This window comes from Hippoglossus hippoglossus, chromosome 17 (assembly GCF_009819705.1).
Source record: "Hippoglossus hippoglossus isolate fHipHip1 chromosome 17, fHipHip1.pri, whole genome shotgun sequence".
Lineage (NCBI taxonomy): Eukaryota > Metazoa > Chordata > Actinopteri > Pleuronectiformes > Pleuronectidae > Hippoglossus > Hippoglossus hippoglossus.
The window spans coordinates 17,035,918-17,049,082 of record NC_047167.1 but is presented as its reverse complement, the minus strand read 5'-3'; the positions used below and the strand labels follow the sequence as shown (position 1 = coordinate 17,049,082).

Sequence of the window (13,165 nt, the reverse complement as noted above, 5' to 3'; positions counted from 1 at the left end):
GATGCTGGATGGGCCTGACTCGGGGCACGTAGTTGCTAATCCGTGCGCGAGCGGTGCCCATCTCAGGCACCGGCTCTCCTCGCAAATTCCCACATTATTCGGGGGCGAAGCAGGAAGAAATGACAGACATCATTTCCCCGTGATCAAACACTGTTGATCCGTGCGTTAACACGCCTGATGCAATCTGTCCTGGGCATGGAGTAATTGAATGTGCTGAAATCGGGAACTATTTTGAGGTATTTCCTCTCTTCAGAGCAGCGGGGCAGATTGGCTTAATTAAGGGGGGAAAAACAGGAAGTTTTAAAGTCATGTCTATAATTAATTGGACGCCTCAGCCAAAGGGTCTGCCTGGTCAGGGGAGCACAAGGAAGCGGCTCTGTTGTTGTGCTCAGTCACTGGGTTCAGACTCAATACAGACTGTGCTTCTGAAGAAGGAAAAATACAGCATGTTACAACCTGGGCGTTATTTTAGTAGCTATCAGTTCTGATGATGACAGTGAACTCACACCAATAAGAACATAGATAAAATAAGAACATGGATACAAACACAAGCGTTGGGACAGTGGGCTGTAAATAAATATGGACCACTTCCACTTCCTCCCACTGTACAAAACATGAACCCAAAATATCTCTGATGCTGGTGCTGTCATTCGGAGCCACTTGGGAAGTATAGAGTAAACTAGAGTAATAGAATTTTCTTTCCCGAGAGAAAATTAGCTGAGCCCGACCCAAACCCAACCTGATGTAAGTCCACTGATACAGGCGTGTGCAGCATAAACAAATCTAACTCAAATGTCATTTCAAAACATTCAGGTATCAACGAGCTTGATCAGACTTTTCAACCCATCTTTATAGCATAAAATAACCAATTAAAACCAAACTTACTTACAAACATCAGTGTGATAAGAATGAACTCAAATGAAAGAAACCTTTGGTAAAAAACGTATTTACTGTGACTTTTTAGTTTAGTTGCAAACCAATCCACTTTCACGTGAGCAGGGAGAATCATGATTTCGGGCAAGATCATTAAATTGATATGGCTTCACCTTATCTAATGTTTACAATGCAGATGATTGACATTAGGTCGAGCAATGCGAGGGATTTAGTCCTGGTCAACACATGCAGAAAAATACAATTGGGATGTTTCCAACTGCACACATTGTAACCCCCCCTCGTCCCCTAAAAAATGGTCGACAAGCTTCCATCGATGAGCTATAACTCCCATCGCTAATCTGCTAACATGGAGGAGGTCGGGATTGGGACTGATCTCGATGTTTTAGGTCTTTGGGTAGCCTAGTATTTTTGTTAATTCATAAAAAGTTTAAAAAAAACAAGAACAGAAATGAATTGAGAGTTGAATGGCTGCCTGTATCTCCTGTTTGGGAGCCTGCCCTGACTGCCTGTTATTTATCTGAGATGCTCATTTGGTTATCAGGAGCATTCGTCAGAGGCCTCAGCGGAGAGCCGCCCAATCAGACGAGCCAGGAGCCTCGCTGGTCTCCTCCGACGGGCCGCTGCATCCTGCAGTGCATCCCCCCCGTCTTCACTATGAGGCTCCGCTGCTATCTCGAGCTCTAGATGAAAATTTATTACGCTTCAAGACTTCGGTGAGCCAAATGGTGTTTACACAAGCATACCTCGTTTCTGAGAGAGTGTGGGTGCTGAGGTCTGAGAAGCCGCGTTGCATTCTGGGTAGGAGGGGCTGGTAAAATCCTGTCGAAATTTATATCCCCCCCCGGTTGACCCGAATGACTAAGGCAACGGCTCCGTGTAGGATTCTCTGGAAGGCTGGAGATTCTGATGCCTGGTTGGGAGAGAACGGCTTCTTCCTCCCTCCTCATCCAAGCCAAACACAGAAACAAAAACACAAACATGCAACATGCTCCGCGTGATCGAGCCTGGGAATCGCCCGTCTCTGAGTCACTGCATTGTTTTGTCTGTTTCACAGCAGACCTGCGCAATAAAGATAGCGGCAGTGACGAGCCGAGACAGATCTGGAGAGATTTATGCCACTTATTTTCACAAAGTGTAATCAACGCAGTATATTTCTCATCTGTCGAAAACAGTGAAACCGGACCCGCTCAGGGTTAGGGTTCGGTTTTGTCTGCGCGTCCTCTCACAATCATGATCGACTCCTGACCATGCATCACCAGGAGAGAATGCGCTCTCCCTGTCGAGACAATGATTAGCATGTTGCTTGTTGACACATGTTTAATTGATTAAAACAGGCCCGCTGTGATTTCACCGTGTTTTGTTTTAAAAGGCCGAGCTTCAGACAGAAATACTCGGGGAAGTATTGCATTTGGCGGCGAGCTCTGGTTCCCATACGAGAGCGCGCTGAGCTTAATTCAAAACGCCTTGGACGCAAGGCTGACTGCCGGGCGGGTAGAGGAGGGGAGAGATAGCTGTAACCTTAAATTGAACTCACAGGAATCTCAGCATACTATTTGGATGGAGGCGGCAGAGAAAACTTACACGATGTTACATGATTTAGTGGCTGAGTTTCAAAGCTCAGACTCCTTCAGACAGGGGGGCTGCAGCTAACTTTTCCGAGTAGAGAGAAGCAGAACTCTCGCCGGACCAAAGCAGCGACGCATTGTGTGGAAACAGGGGGTGATTTGATAGTCAAATTGTTCTGGGCTGGTCACAGTTAACTTCATCCTGCAAATACAGTTTCTACAGTTGAGGGGGGGGACTTTACTGAAGAGCTGACGAGTATCAAGACCAGAGAAGCAACGAGATGTGGCTTCATGGCCACAGTGGCAATGATAATTTGCAGGTGTCTTTTTAAACACAGCCGTACCTCAGCCCACATGTTTCTTTCTTCTACGTTTGTTGCACCAACAATAGTCGTAACACACTTTTTGCAGCTCTCTGTCACCAGCTGATTAACACAGGAACTTGTGTAAGTGCACGTTTGGCTCACTGTGCACTGCAGAAAAGTTCCCAGCAGCTCACACCTTCACTGGGGAACAACAGTTTGGACAAACACAAAATGGGAGCAGCTTGTTTTCCAAGCACGACCAACATTCAGTCCCAACACTGTTTCATTTTTCTTGAACGTGTGCAGCAGTAGCAGATATAAGAAATATTTTTAAATACGTGTGTGTCATTTCTCTACGGAATCAAGTTTTCATTGTTTGATGATGGAAGCTATGGGCTGCAGAATTCATGCAGGAAATCCATTGAGAAACTTTTAATGGTTGAGACAGAAGAGCAGGAATGTCCATATTTCCCCCAAAAATTATATTTTATCACTCTGATGTAAAAAAAACATGAATATAAATGAGATATTATCATTGTGACACATTTGGCTTTTTTATTCAGATATTAAATTAATAACTACAATTTAGAATTGCGAAAGTGTGGCATACATTTTGTCTGTCTGTCTGTTGTTACTAGTCTGTTGTAGCTGAATTTTATGAGAACAGCAATGACAAATCAATCATGTCATTTCTTTCATTTCAATAAGAAAGACAGTAAATAAAGTTTTGATTTAGACGTTTTGAATCTCTCCCAGGTAGAACTGGTGCAGCTTCACTCTCAGGTTAAAGGGTTGTCACTTGTCAAGGAACTTTTTTTTCCTTTTTTGTCCAAACAAAGCGTTTTTGCTTTCGTCTTTTCCTGCACTTCCAGCGTTCAATATTTCCTCCCCATTAATCCTCAGGGCTGACAACTTCCTGGCAAATCTTTTTACGACACACTCGCACACGTGTGAACACACACACACATGCACACACACATGCACGCAGCCTACACTCACGTACACTCAGAGTCAGGCCAAGTGATATTCTGTCCCACCCTGACATTTTCACTCTTCTTCACGAGAAGTGTCTTTTCCTCGAACACACTCCCACTGTTTGTGTAATAAGTAAGACTTGCTTTATGATGTCATCTCTGCTGCGTGGAGCCGTTTTCTCTGTCACTTAGTTCTTTACAACAGTGCTGATGTTTAATTATTAGAGAAGAGGAGGGGTTGAGTTTCTTATCATTAGTCATTATTTTTGAACTCAATGTTTCCCTGGTGTGTAACAAACTTCCTGTGAGTAAGAGGCTGAGAGTTTGACAAGGGTGGAGGAGGAGGCACCTTTATTCTTTCCTTTACACTTGTGGCTGTGTTTACTAAAGCTGACTACGTTCTGTGGACACAGCTTTGAAAGCACAGTTTGGCTTTCTATGAATCAGACGAGGAGAGTCAATCATATTCCAGAGCAATTAATGGTTTAAATTCACAAACACACTCTCCATCAGAGATCTTTGGGTGAGACTCCAAATATTAAAGCCGCACAGTTACATGTTGTTTACAACTGTTCTGTTTTTTTCTCCCAGAATGTGCCCCCGTGTCTGTCGAGGAAACCCAAAAGGGCTGAGTCAGAGATGGCATCTCTTCCGGAGGCAGGGCCAGCGGTGCTCTCCTTTGAAAGGCAGCATGGAAAGATCAACAGGCATCTCCTGAGGGAGCCACTGGGCCATACTGCACCGCGGCCCCGTGGTCAAACAGCCCAGGGCCCTGGAGTCTGCTGCTGCTGTTGGGTTAGCCCCGCGCTGTTTACTTTGGGAGGACTTTCAACCCTGGGCTGCCATCAAGATCTTTCTCCCTCTCTGGCTGTCTGCGTCTGTGTCAGCCGTCCTATCTGCTCGGCCCAACTTCTCCAGCTAATGTGGACAGACTCCCTTTTATGTTCCATAGCTGCACCTCCATCACTCTCACAGATTATTGGTGTCGCCTTGTGGCTTGCATCTCTTTGTGTGAACATCATGGACGTGCACAACGTGGGGCTGAAGCTGCCTGCAACTGCCCATTTACGCTCTTTGACTGAGCTGCTCCTCTGGAGAAAAAAGTTTTATTATCATCGTGGCTGCATTAATATGAGAAACGCAATAGCCGCTAAAGTTTGACCAAATTAAATCGCAATGTAAATATCATCAAGTCACAAAAGATTTTTTAAATGATGCAAAGCGATGCTCCTTAAAATGTGACACTGTCCAAACTGACGCTAACGTTGTGACTGTCTGAATTTGCAAAATGTAATATTCTAAAAATGTTGTTTTACACGATGAACACAATTCAATTCAATTCAATTTTATTTGTACAGCGCCAAATCATAATATACATTATCTCCAGGCACTTTACATAGTTTATAAAATTATAGAGAAACCTCAACAGTTCCCACACAATGTCCACTCATAATGATTGGAATTTATTTATTGAAATTTTATTTTCGACAATTGAATATTGCGGTTTGCAATCGGCTCACGATACAAAACCATATCCCTGCTTAAGCTAGTTTACAGGAAACTTTCACCTATCTGCACTACAGGTTTAACTTGCACTAGCACGGGGGGGGGGGGGGTTGTTGCCTTTTTCAGGTAAGAGCAATGGCCCCTCAGAATGTCTGTGTACGTCCCTGGTGCATGTGGTGGTTGTTGCGACCCTCAGCTTTGTGAACATCTCTCCAGATGAGAGCCAATGCGTGCAGGGAGGATTTCTGTTGTGTTTACATGTCCTCCCTCGCTGCACCATGGATACCAGTCAGACAGTGCCAAGGTGGGACCACATCATAAATTAAGAAACCTATAAATATTTAGCCCTGTTCTGAGTTGAACACTAGTTTTCATTTACAAATCCAACAGGGGGTTTTGTCGTTTATCTGCCGGGAAGCCGGAGCACTGAACGCCCGGTGGTCTGAGGGCACAGATTGAGTTTTATATAACACCTAGTGCAAAACGAAAGCATGAAGAACCTTTCCATTTCTGCACCAGTAACGCTGAAGACTCACTGGCTGAAACGAATAGCACCGTCTGCCTGATTCCAGTTAAATGCAGAAGTGTGATCCTCCGCAAAAAAACAAAAGCAACAACAATAAGTGTTCACGTCAGAAGTGTGGATGTGGCCGTTGTGCAGAGAGCAGCACATTCCTCCACACTCAATAAACCCGGCTAAATCAATACGTCAAAGAGCAGACAGATAACGCTAAGCCGAGACATAAATCTCCACCATCTCCAAAAAATCTTTTCATGTGCTGCTACTCACAGGCCATTCTCGCTCAAGTACAGTAAACATTGTGACAGGTACTTTGAGCTGCTGGTTCAAGAGGACAGAGGAAAGTGGGCCGTGCACTGAGACCCACCGGGGCTAAATGGTAGGGAAGAAAAAACTCTGAAGGAAAATTAAAAAAAAGAAGAATAAAGTTTGCTTCAATAAAAAAGTTTGGAGGCAAACCAGCATGAAAACACAGGAGATGATTGAGTCCTGATGTTGTGTTTTCAAATTTAGGTGAAATATGTTTGAAAAGTGAAAATGAGGCATGGATTTTATTTTTTGTCGCAGTGTTTCCAGGAAATATTTGCTTTGAATGAGCTGAACTGACAAATCTAATGATTGAAAACGTTTCTCTTCTGTGTGTTAAATCATGGCTGTGATCGCCTCATAGAAAATGACATACACTCATGCTCTGTTTCAAACACAGAAATTCATTTTGCATCACCAGAACAATTTATTGGACGGAATTTAAATAAAAATTATTTCCAGGAAAAAAAAAACATAGAGCAAACAAACAAAAAAGAAAAACATTATATTTCAGAAAAATAAATAAACTCCATCAAAATGAATGGCATGCCCTTTTTGGATGTAGTGAGTTTTGGAAGAATAAAATAAGAAATAAAAAAAAGAAATAACCCTTTTTACACAATATCTAACTCAACAGATTGTCTTCATCTTTAAAAATCTCCTTGTGGTTGTTTTGGGGCCTGGAATGGCGTTTTGAGACTCCACCCACACCACGACCGGAGGAGGCGTGGAGGGTGTCGAATCAAACATACCTCTCAAATTGTTTGGGATTCTGCATGCCACCCATTCTGCGGTGAATTCAAATGGGGTTGCATTTGGAAATAAAAAATAATAAACTGTGATATGAACTGTTTGCATCTTTATTTATTTGTCTCATTAAACATCTCGCCACGTTAAGCTACTGGGTCGTTACATTCCTTTGGATCCTCGCTGGGTCTAGTCATCAAGAGTAACATGAATTTGTTCAGAGGTGACCTCACTCTCCACATTGCTCTGATTGTGGTATAAAATTGATGCAACAGTACATACTTGCATTGTGAAAGTTACACAGTCTATAATGAATCAGGTTGCAAAGCCAACAGTCGTGTAACATAAATGTCAGTTGGCTCACAGCTATTCTGGGTGTGCTTTGTTCCAGCGAGCCGTCCGACCTCTTCACATGTGAAATAGTGTTTTTGAAGCCCTGCTTTGAGAGAAGTACCATCACGCTACAGCCAACAGCCGACAAGTATCAAAAAATTAGTCTGAAGGAGTCGATATTTGCAATGAATTAAACAAACACACTAGATGACACAGTCATTTATACCCTGTTTAAACCAAACAAGTTTCAGTCAAATACAGTAAGAGCTTTCAGTGGAAAACATGTGCAGATTCAACACTACTGCTACTAACAACCACTTGTAAAGAAATAAAAATAGGAAAAGAAGACATCAGAATGGTTTAACTTCTACTCTATATTGATATCTTTATTAACAATCATAGCCATGTTTTCAACATTGGAAGATTTATAAATATTCTTTCTTCTTTTGATTCATTAAAGTTGTCTCGGCACGTGTGGCATGATTCCAGTTGTGGAAAGAAAAGGAAAATCTAAATGTACTTAAAAAGAGCTCAGCGCTTTATGAAGCACTGATATCCAATCAACAGCTTTTTTCTTCAGAGAGGAAATCCGTTATGTACACGATGGCCTTGCTTCGTGAACCCCGGGTCTGGTTCTGTGCCACGGACGGGTGAGATATCGAGTGCACGGCAGGTCCAGAAACCATCCGCAGCAGGCCACCTGGTTGATCATAGGCCTGGAGTCTCCCTTTTGGTTTTTATTTTTCTTTAAGGCAACAAGATCCCCACACCGATCTGGAAACAAATCCCAGATACTCCAATCTTCAAGCTCGCAGCATGACCTGAAGTGGTCTCACGATTCTTTTTCCCCAACGTCCGACTCTTTCTTGCATCAGCTGCGAGGAAGGAAACAAACAATGCCCCCGGAATACTTCCACAACACATAGCATCCAGACAGAAGGGGCCAGGGATTGCTGTCCTCCCAAAAACAGATTTAGGTGTTCAAGCTAGAGCCATGGCGCACCAGGGTTCACCCCGCACTGAAGCTACATCTGATGGCTGGGTCAAGCCCACGCTGGTGTACAGGCCGTCCTGTGCCGGGTACTTCAGCGCTGAGGCCGAGCCTGTTCCCTCCCCTGAGCTGGACAGCACAGACGAACTGACCTGCAGCAACAGAGCAAAATAAAAACTGCATTAGTCTGACTGAAAAATACAACAAGTTCTTCTAAATGCACCTGCTGCTGTTTGAGGAGTGTGATACACATTTAATTTAAATTGAGATGCTACTTGCACAAATGAGGGAGAATAGCATCACATCCCAAGAAATGTGAATTTTACAGCAATATTATGGTGACACGTGTTTCGTCAGTCAGCTGCATGTGACCATTTGACCTCAAAAACTGCAGAATCAGAGGCCACAATGATTTCATTACACAACATTTAACCCTGAGGATGCATCGTGTTCCACATTTGAAATAAATTTAAGTCAAGTTAAGTTCAAATTATTGAGTCCCATAAAATGTATTTCATGTTTTTATTATAATTATATTTTATATGATTTATGAAACAGATGTCCAATTATAATTGACCCTAATAAACAAAGAACAAATTGAATATATAAATTAGAAAAGCATAAATTAAAGTCTTACCCCTGACACCTGTCCGGAGGGAGAGCTGTTTTTTGAGCAATCTTCAGAATTGGATGAGGAGGTGGATGTGGGAGTCATAGAGATTGAGTTGTTATTTCCTATAAAACATAAAGTACGTTATTAAGATCAGTTTTTTTCAGGAAAAGCAAAGTGTTGATACTATTTATTTACAGGCAGAGAAATAAGAAATAAGCAGACACTCACCAGAGGATCCCTTTGTTTTATTCATTGTCTTGGGTTTTCTTTTTCTCGTCTGAATTCCCTCTTTCTTCATGGCGAGCGGCCGAGGTACCTGCAGATTGGATCATTTGGACACAAAGATGTATTAGTTTTCTGTAACACTGTGGTTATTAATGGATATTACTGTTTGATAAAATTAGCAAGAAATGTGAAATTAAACCTCCACTCACCCCGTGTAATTTAGTGTAAAGGCCACATGCGTTGCACACTGGCTCTCCCTCTGCATTTCTGCGCCACAGAGTTGTCGTGCTGGTCTGACAGTTGGCGCAGGAGAGGCCGATTCTTCTTGACGTCGACTGGAGATAAAAAACATAAAACATAAGTATCAAAGTCAAATTCAAGCTTTTGAATAAAAAATGATATTCATATATTTGTCAAACCGAAGTCATTTGGGAGTGTTTTTCAAGTGAAAGCCACACTCCACCAATTGCATTACAGTCCGACCATTCACACCCTATTTCCTAACAACAATAAAGGCTCCATTATGATCTCAATGTTACTGGCTTTTACGCACGGCTTTTTACAGGATGTAACTTTGCAAGGAGTGTCCATGCGTGACGTTTGGTTTTCCTGGTTAAAGCCGTGCGTAATGCTGCGTAATGGCACCAGGAACAGATTTGTCTCTGTCGCCTGTTAAGATTAAATTACCCAAGATGAAAAGGCCCCGAGTGGCTGATTAAGTGCCCGATTAATTACGCTAACAATTGTCCTCTGTGTGTATGCATATGTGGTTTTAATCCAATTAAACCAGCGCCATCGATTCCATTCAAACCAAATTTTAAGAAATTAACACATTTTCTTCTTGTCCCGTATCAACTTAATTTCCACGATTGTTGACTGATTCTTTTAAATCAATTGGTTCATGTGCTGAATGATGTCATTAACTCACATTTATTACATGATGAGTGATTTATTTTACAAGCTCATTTCTGCGTATTTTACAAGATACACCACAGATAAAGTGGGATAACATCTATTTGATTAAAATCGTAATATTTAATGGCTGACCACGGATATCATGGCTGACAACCTTCAGCCATTAGGCAGGAAATTGAGCGTTTAAGTGGTCCCATGCTTACCGTCCGTTTCTGTGGTTTAATTAATGGCCTGCTCAGCCCATTCATTTTGCTGTACAGGCCGCAGGCGTTGCAGAGAAAGTGGCCCGTGCCGTCGCGCCTCCACAGCGGCGTGGAGATGGAGCCGCAGTTGACGCACTCCCTGCTCTCCCCCATGTCGTCGAGAATATCTGCAATTTATCAAAACAAACTTAAATCAGACCAACGTTAAATCTCAATGCGTTGAAATATGCCTAATTTTGCAAGTAGTATTTTGTAAATCCTTTGCAAAGTGAAGGAAATTAAATCTGATCCCATAGACGCCATGTATGTCTAGAAAAAATATTGTTTAAAGCACACATATTGTATCATTGTATTCAAATAAAGACTTAAATAAATCTGACAAACATTCCATATATTTATCCTGCTGCTTTAATACCTATGGGGGTTTATTTTTATATTGAATGGTCATGTTTTGGCCAGTCGTCGTAGGTTTACGCGCAGAAACAGGCCTGATTTTTCTCGCAGCTCTGACACAAACATGCTGCCTCCTGCCAAAGTTCTACAAAGGAATACATTTGCGGTTGACTACTTTGTCAAACAGAGTCATTTTGAATTTCTAAACTTTGGCCTCCATCAGGTTCTGTTACCAAAACATTTCTCCATCTCAGACTGAGAGAATGAAAACTTTTCCATCGCCATGACCTCCACTAATTTGCCGTTTTGTTTTTTTTCTTACCTCCGTTCGGTGCTCGGATCAAGGGCGCGCCTCGGCTCTGCAAGGTGTGCAGCATGGTGTTGTCGAAAGGTCCCCCGGTCCAGGGCGAGGGCAGCTGGGAGAGCTGCGGTGCGACGTAAGGAGAGTATGGACTCGCGTAGGTGCCACTGAGGGGCCGAGAGAGGCCGTACTGGTCCCTGTTGCTCATGTTCAGCGTGTTAGTGTAACCGGGGTCTCTCGGGGTTCCGTTATTCATGGGCGGACTTGGAGGGTAGTGGAACCGGCTGGAGGTGTGCGGGCTCCCGGTGCTGTACGAGGGGCTCTCCGGGGTGGACTGCGACCAGACCGAGTGACTGGAGACGGCGTGGCTGGACTGCGCAGAGCCGCTGGCCTGCAGGTAAGACAGGCTGGGTATCATGGGGCCCACCCGGGAGCTGGGCACGTACACGGGAGAGTTGGGGTTGGAGTGCATGTAACCACCAGAGGAGGAATCATATCCAGTCTGGCTTTGGGCTGCGGCGATGGCCAGCGTTTGGTACATGTCGGCCGAGTCCACCAGCAGGCTGGCCTTGTGCGCTCCGCTGGAGAGGACGAGCTTGCTGCCCTGGTCTAAATCCGTAAACAGCGGGATGTCCTCGGCGGCGGTCAGGGTGTTGTTATGGTGTCCGAAGTGAACGTAGGAGTGCAGTGATCTGCCGTCGGAGCGGCGGTGCCCCAGCGCGTCGAGCTCGCTCGGAGCCGTCCTCAGCTCCTCCGAGGTGGGGCCGTTCCTCCTGCTGTCACCTGGCAGGTAGGTCTGCTCAGCCGGTGACCCTGGGCTGCTGGATACTTCTCGCTTGACCATTGACCAGCTGTTTTCGCCCAGCTCCATCCAGGAGCACTTTCCATACACCGTAGGGGTTAATAAAAAATGCTCAGGGAGTTGTCTACCCTGTAAGAACATAATAACATGAATGTTAACACTTGGGAAATTAGAGGAAAATACACTCGTGTTGAGCGAGTTCAAAATGTGCCACAAAATGCATCCAGACAGAAACTCGCCAAAGTTGTGGAAAAACGCAAGTCCACTTCGGGAAGACAGTGTGATTTCATCTTTAGAGGAGAGGCTGAAATTAAAAAATAAAAAAAAAGAATAAATCAAGAATCTACTAAACTAAAGCTTGATCATCTCTAACTCCAGTCAAACACCATTCAGTCCACAGTGGCTGTCATATTCCCATTAAGAGCGCACGAGAGCGCATGGATCCATCCGTGTCAAATCCCTGTCCTCCCACACACGCACGCACACACATAAGAGATTGGAAACAAAACGCAATATGTCTTCACAGCAAAAAAGAGATAACCATTTGATAAGACCCAAAAACAGATAAGGACCGAGGGGCAGACTCGAGCGATAAAGAAAAACGACACCCCGAATTGACGCGTAAAGTCCCGCTGCGCTCGGCCCCACATTACGCACATTTAACCCGACTGTGCGCCATGAGGGGGGAATATAGAAACAGAGGAGGCACAGAAAGAAAAACTTGTCTCTTCTCGCCACATACCTGCTAGTTGTGTGCCATAGGTCGCAGTGTGAGTCCTCAGTGGTGAGTCGCTGCGTCTCCTGGCTGGAAGTAACGGGGAAACGTCCGTGCGCTCCAACTCCGTTTATGAGAGGAGGCGCTTGGAGCCGCGGCTGCAGGAGGCGGACCAATCACGAGGAGCGCGAGCGGCCGGAGACGCGATGGGGGTGCGAGTTTGTTGATGAACTCCTCCAATCAATCACACGGAGGAACAGAGAGAAAGAGGGGAAGAAAGAGGAAGAAAAGAAGAAAGAAAGAGAGAGAGAGGGAGAGAGAGAGACCTGATCACGTCTGAGAGTTTTATTAACATGCAAATGTCATCATGTTTCTGTGACTCTGGACAGAGATGGAGCTCCACCTCTTTTCTAATGTTTAATTACATATACAATGTCCCATGACTCAAAATTAAGCCTATAAATTATTTTATTCAATTTCATTTTCTACCTTCTATTGTTTCGGCCTTATATCATTTTTAAAAAATGATTATAGGCTGTTACAACTAATGATAATAATAGTAATAATAATACAAGCTTCTAATAATATTGTACTATATTTTGTATATACATGGCAGTATTATTAGTAGTAGTATTATCATTATTATTAATATATAGACTTTGGTGACTATTTCGTGATATTGCAGCTGAGAGTTAAAAAATAAACATCATTCATCAGTTGTTACTCAATTAAATCCAAAGTGTTATTTCTCCAGCTCAGATACACAACGCAAATTCCAAGTTAATACATCAATAACAACAATAATATGATATAACTAATTATTGTTGCATGAAATGTACTTTTACTTTCGATATAGT

General features: G+C 43.5%; 1 protein-coding gene across 2 annotated transcripts; it reads right to left on the bottom strand.

The window, feature by feature from the left end:
• Positions 1 to 5,067: 5,067 nt before the first annotated feature.
• Positions 5,068 to 12,488, bottom strand: gata6 (GATA binding protein 6). 2 transcript variants are annotated; one of them, XM_034612586.1, is made up of 8 exons: positions 12,336 to 12,421; positions 11,833 to 11,897; positions 10,813 to 11,722; positions 10,098 to 10,264; positions 9,189 to 9,314; positions 8,983 to 9,070; positions 8,779 to 8,876; positions 5,068 to 8,293 (listed from the first exon to the last, which is right to left on the bottom strand). In XM_034612586.1, exons 2-8 carry the CDS (start codon positions 11,881 to 11,883, stop codon positions 8,132 to 8,134), a joined length of 1,602 nt encoding a protein of 533 aa, XP_034468477.1. In that variant the 5' UTR covers positions 11,884 to 11,897; positions 12,336 to 12,421; the 3' UTR covers positions 5,068 to 8,131. The 2 variants fall into 2 exon arrangements, with proteins under 2 accessions (XP_034468477.1, XP_034468478.1); XM_034612587.1 differs by lacking the exon at positions 11,833 to 11,897 and having other exon boundaries at positions 12,336 to 12,488.
• Between the last annotated feature and the right edge of the window lie 677 nt (positions 12,489 to 13,165).